At 42.4% G+C, this 6,141-nt stretch overlaps 1 protein-coding gene across 2 annotated transcripts in view; it reads left to right on the forward strand.

The window, feature by feature from the left end:
* Positions 1 to 6,141, forward strand: part of arfgef1 (ADP-ribosylation factor guanine nucleotide-exchange factor 1 (brefeldin A-inhibited)) — a 49,361-nt gene that overhangs the window by 23,291 nt on the left and 19,929 nt on the right. For both annotated transcript variants that reach the window (XM_053612211.1, XM_053612210.1), the window contains 5 exons: positions 1,411 to 1,690; positions 2,448 to 2,564; positions 2,690 to 2,877; positions 3,600 to 3,733; positions 5,750 to 5,984. In XM_053612211.1, coding sequence (XP_053468186.1) covers positions 1,411 to 1,690; positions 2,448 to 2,564; positions 2,690 to 2,877; positions 3,600 to 3,733; positions 5,750 to 5,984 — 954 coding nt within the window. The remainder of the gene's footprint in view (positions 1 to 1,410; positions 1,691 to 2,447; positions 2,565 to 2,689; positions 2,878 to 3,599; positions 3,734 to 5,749; positions 5,985 to 6,141) is intronic.

The raw sequence follows: 6,141 nt of genomic DNA on the forward strand, positions 1-6,141 counted from the left end.
ATAAAAAACGGACATAATTATTTATGGAAAAATATTCTACTTTGGCGTGGTAATAGTAATTACACTTTGCACCAGGATACAACACACGACGACATCACAACGTTGATTATTTTCCTCTACGTGCCTTATTGTGTGTTCTTCCTCTCATACCACAGCAGCATGCCAGTGATTAAAGAAAGATGCCATACTTTTTAGAAGTTTATATTTACATTTAATGTACAGGAATACGTAGTTTCCATCATTCTGCTTCTGTGTGCTAGATAAATTGTACGGTTGGACGATATGAAAAAAAAAAAATCCTATCACGATGCTTTCTACGATACGCGAGATATAATTTAGCTAACGAACTGTCCGCAAAACAATAGTAAAATGAACCAAATCTGTTCAAGTGAGTTTGACGATACTTTATTTAATGTTTACAAAGGCGAAGATGATTACGTTTAAAAAAAAAAAAAAAGAAAGAAAGAAAAAACGACATCAAACCAATGGCATCTGTTCAGTACCATTTCATTTGTAATGATTAAAAATGTAAAACATACTGTGCATCACCATACCAGTGATATCTCAGAAAAGTGTATCGCATAATCGTTTATGCCGATATCGATATATCGCCCAGCCCTAGATAAAATGTCTCTCTCTAAGCTCGAAATGATATTTCTGTGACTCTTTTCACCCAGTTTTCTTGTGGTTGTCATGTTGCGCAGCAAAACATGCGCAAAGATTCAGACCGTAAAAGTTAATCAAATACAGAATTTAACATTTAACCGCATTCATAAGAAGAATTTCCACCCTCTTGGATCGGATGAACGTTTGGATCCGTTTTATTCTACTCCGCTCCGGCGTGTGTAGATGTGTATTGTTTATTCCGATCGAGCTCTCGTTTGGAGAACGTGTTAAGGAGCTGTATGTAAACATGGCGAATGAGTAGCATCGTTCATTCATGTCATCTCCACTATTTCACAAACATGACTTCCCTTCACGTTAGAAAACCCATCCGTGTTTGAGCGAAGGCAGAATTTCCTCCATCCCTCCATCAGATCAAGCATGACTGCTCTGCTCTTGACCAGTTCATCAGTTTAGTTGCATGCAATAGACAATGAAGGTAGATGAGAAGTGTATATTTCCCCTCACACAGCCCAGTACTAAACGATCCCAGGATGATATTTACTTCTTTTTAAATAAAAAATAATAATTATTATTATTACATTCGCTGGAGGACGCAGATGTTTGCTTGCTGCACAGAGAAGTGGATGCTCCATAGCGTGGCTTTGCCCAAGGGAATGATAAATACTGTTTACCAGCCGGTAATAGAAGCGTGTGTGTGTGTGTGTGTGTGTGTGTGTGTGTGTGTGTGTGTCTGTGTGTGTTTAAATAGAGCACTTGTGTGTTTTCATGTGCGCGTGTGTTCAGCTCCAGGAGGCGAAGCAGATGGAGAGGGAGAGGCACAGGCAGCATTCTCCGCTCAGCCAGCAGGAGCCTGAGTCTCCACAGCTCCAGCAGCTCCCAGACACCCCGGCCAAGAGTCAGAGCCTGTCGGGCGAGGAGGTGAACGGAGGGTCAGGGGTGGAGGGCGGTACGGCAGAGCGCGAATCGCCCCACTACGAGAGCCCGGAGCCGGAGAACGGCTCTGATTTCGGCCCTGTAGAGAACGAACAGACGGAGGCGGACCAGGCCACCGCCGCAGAACAGAGTAAAGATCTTTTTTTTTTTTTTTACTGCTGACCTTCCAACCTGGAGCTGGTTTTATTTTCGATCAGTTCGCAAAAACGCCAAATTTTCCTTAATTACTACATTTACATCAAAAATGTTGTTGTTTAGTTCCGTTATCACGTGAAATTTGAGCATTTTACAGAATACTCTGAATAAATGTTAACTTATCTCAAATAGGGATTCAGTATTTTCCATTAAGTAGTTTTATCCAAATATTGAAAAATTAATCACATTTTTGAGAGGCCACCGATGATGACCTTACCGTCATCGGACATGGCCACCATGCCGTGTGACTTCCTGGTCATGTGACATGCCTTTTTTTTTTTTTGGTTATGTCAAAGTTAAAGCCCCATTTTTCCAGATACATAGGAAGATAGTAGTTTTTTATCATTGCCTATCAAAAACTTAGATAAATGAATTGTTGCCATATGGCAACACCATGCAGTAAAGGTTTAAAAGAGAGCCTGAGGACTACATGTTTAAAATTAACATTGATTGATATCTGTTATTTAGACATGCGTTTATAAAAGTATTAGTTTCCATTTTTAAGACTGAAAGAAAAATAGAATGACTTCTCGCATGTCTCGTCTATCTGTGTCTCCTTATGAGAATGCAGTTAAAGTCATCATGGGTTAATACCGTCTTGATCGTCTCCCATCATTATCTCGAGAGGATGATATTAAATTAAATTAATTTTTTTTAAAAATGCTGAGTTAACGCGTCGTTATTTTCTGCAGGCGCGGCCGAGCGTGGCTCACGAGCTCCTGAAGAAGAGGACAGCCTGAATTATGAGGAGAAGGCTCAGGAAATTGTGCAGAGTATACTGCAGGAGGTGGTCAGCACTGTGACTGGAGGTGAGCGCTCGCACCCCTTCGTTTTGTAGATTTCTATCCTGGAGCGGGTGGCATTGTCTTACCCATGCGTCTCAAACCACCCTAACAGACCTTGTACCTTTTTTTTTTTTTTGGTCTGTGTTTAGATGCTAAGGAGAGTGTAGGAGGGGAAGTGGAGCCAGAGGCCACGCCTACATCGCTGGAGGAGGAGGGTGGCCTGAGCAGCGACAGTGAGAACGTCCATGCTAACGGCATCCCTGGCACACCCATCTCTGCCAGCTTCACTCCGTCCCTGCCTGACGACAGACTGTCTGTCTCGTCCAGCGACACTCAGGCGAGTCATCAAAATGTCGGACCGGCCATTGGCGCAAATGCAGAGAGCGTCTACAAACGCATTACTGAGCTTTCGTCCGTCTTAATTGACTTTTTAAAAATTTTTAAGCTCTTATCGACATTCGATTTCTATACGTGATGAAATATTAAGCTTTTAGCTCCAGGTAGCAAAACACAAAATAATGCAGCGTTTCATTTGGATTCATAGGTTTTCATTTCTTAGAAGGTTCAAGGTTCTCAGGGCCGGTCCTGCAGTTATCCCCCTTACTGCACGTTTTCGCGTTTTCCCCGCTCCTGGCACACCCAGTTCATCTACTTAGCTAATTACCTGCTGGAAGCATGTGTGTTAGAGCAGAGAGGAAAAAAAAAAACTAGCAAGCCATGTATAAATGTGCCTTGTATAAATTCCAGAGTTAGGCTATAATATTAGGACTTCTATAACATTTAGAATGTTTCATTATGCCAGTGTCATGTAAGTGACTTAAAAGCCAAAGGAATATTCTTTGCTCTGTTTTAGCAGTCTGTTGAGAAGTGTTGTGTTGGTATAGCAAGATAAATGTTCCACGCTGCGGTGGTGCGATATGGCCCAGTGCAAAGGTGATTTCTGAGTGTAAAATGGTGTTAAACACACCGACGAAACAGCCCGTCCCGCCTGCTTTAACGTTTCATTTGTGAAGGCGAGCATTTTCTAACACTTCCCATGTCTCTCTCTGTTTGCTTCAGGAATCTGGGGCTCCAGCGGGGCCTGCACCGGGTGCGAAGTTTTCGCACATTTTGCAAAAAGACGCCTTCCTGGTGTTCCGCTCCCTCTGCAAGTTGTCCATGAAGCCCCTTTCAGACGGCCCACCCGACCCAAAGTAAGCCTGCTCTTACACAGCCGAGGAAACCCACTGACAACGAGCCGTTTCCTGTGGAAGAAGGATCTGATTTGATCAAAAATCACGGTTTTAATGGCTGATATGGTCTGCTGTACGGATTCAGAGAGGAATCAGATTGTCATAATAAGATCGCAGGACTTGTTTAACAGGATTTATGACTCTGGTTCCTCGGTGTAATTCAATTCAGCGTGTATCAGTCATCGTTATTACGGCTGGCGGAGGTTTTATCCTGGTGGCCATGAACCAGATTTTATTCTCTCTCGTTATATACCACAGCGCCGTCGAAGTCTCGATTCTGTTAGGTCAGAAGTTGTTGATTTCATTTTCAGCTTGGGGAGAGGTTCCTGCTTTAAGGCGTGTGTATATCTGTTTTTATAGACAGATAGACATATACATATATGTGTAAGTAAATAAATAAATAAACATATATATATATATATGAATGTATATATATATATATATATATATATATATATATATATATATATATATATATATATATATATATAGCTTGTTTCATGGATGCATTACCTGTAACTTTAAATGGATAAAAAATACCACCTTAAGCTCTTTAATACTCAGAATTGTAATCATTGTGAAATTGCTGTAGTATCAGTGGAATAAAACACTTCAGGACATGCAGTTATAGGACAATTCAACCTCATCGTGACAGCCGTAGCTCCGTCAATGATTATTTTCCTGCACAGCATTAGAAGGTCTCGAGAAGGAACCGCTGACTGCCGTGCCAAAAGTAGTGTAGCTTTGTTTTAAACCCAATAAAACCTACTCCAGTGAGAAAATCAGTCTCGTTTGTTCCTGCCTATCGTCAGAAACGAGCAGATTTAAAAAAAAAAAACACAAAAAAAACCCTGTATTGATTTTTATGTTTGAAAGTCAGAGCGCTCCTTCACCTCTGCAAATTTACATCAGGGCTGCTCAGGAAGACGAGGCACAGATTCGGTCAGAGCGATGTTTAATCAGCGGTGGCTCAGAGGTGAAAAGGAAGTCGGCGTGGTTTTTTGATTTGCACGCACCTGAGATTTTTGTTTAGACTTGACGTACTACGGCGAGTCGCTCATTTACCCCGAAACAAATCGGTACTCCTGAGCGCTGGATTAATCGCATGTCTGTTCTGTTGAAGAAAAAAAAAAAAATGAAGTAGAGGTGCAGGCCTTGGAGAGAAGCGAGCGTTTGATTTTTGTATTCAGCGTATGACCGAGCGTTCGCTGCAAAGGTTAGCGCTTAATACTCAGCCGCCCACTCAAGCTCAAAACTTCTATAGCACTTCTCTTAAGGACTGTGAGGGTTTTTTTTTTTTGTGTTTTTTTTCTTCTTTTTTCTTCCTTGGAGAATTTTTCACTTGCGGTATTTAGTGCTGTGCCTGGTTTAGCAGGAGCTGCAGTCTACTTCCCGCAAAGGCTGCACCCTCTATAATGTTCCTCCTCAGTAGGTGTTGAAAATAACAGTCATTCAGGATGCACGTCAAATAACATCAGTCGGTCTCGTCTGTAACAGCAATTTAAGAGTAAGGTTTTTCAGCACTTTAAGCCTAGACAGAGGACGTTGAAAGGCTTGTAATGACTGCTCACTTCAGAATAGAGTGCGCTACTGAATTGTAGGTGTTGCAGCTTTAAAAACACTAAACGTAGGTGTGCCGCGGTGCTCCAGGACGTGCAGAGTTCCATACACTAGCACATTGTTTTGTGCTCACGCACATATTTGTTCTTCGCAGACTAACCTCCTTTAAAGAAAGCTCAGCTCCGAGCTGGACAGACTAAAGCACTAAAGCGCCGCCGCATCACACTGTTTAGGCAGAGAGGAATGGTAGTCCAACAGCAGGAACGTGTTAACCAACGTGAACTTCATTACAGAATTACTCAGTACACAAATAATTGATATGAAGTTGATATTTATATATAAATATTAATATCCAAGGATTTTTCCTTTCGTTTGCGAAGCAGGAATGATTCAACGCGTTTTTTCCGTGTTCTACAGATCCCACGAGTTGCGCTCCAAAGTGCTCTCGCTGCAATTGCTGCTCTCCATCCTGCAGAATGCAGGCCCTATCTTCAAGACCAACGAGATGTTTATCAACGCCATCAAGCAGTACCTGTGCGTGGCGCTGTCCAAAAACGGCGTCTCCTCCGTCCCCGAGGTCTTCGAGCTCTCCCTGTCCATCTTCCTGACGCTCCTGTCCAACTTCAAAACCCACCTCAAGATGCAGATCGAGGTACCGAGTGCAGTTCTCCATCCCTCGTGAAGCATTCCTACCTCCCCTGCTGCTATTAACCTGTTGACAGTGGGGATTTATCTGCGTCTGGTGTATTGTGGCAGCTTAGACTTCAGTCCTAGACTGTGTGTGTGTGTGTGTGTGTGTGTGTGTGTGT

Source organism: Ictalurus furcatus, chromosome 23, assembly GCF_023375685.1.
Source record: "Ictalurus furcatus strain D&B chromosome 23, Billie_1.0, whole genome shotgun sequence".
Lineage (NCBI taxonomy): Eukaryota > Metazoa > Chordata > Actinopteri > Siluriformes > Ictaluridae > Ictalurus > Ictalurus furcatus.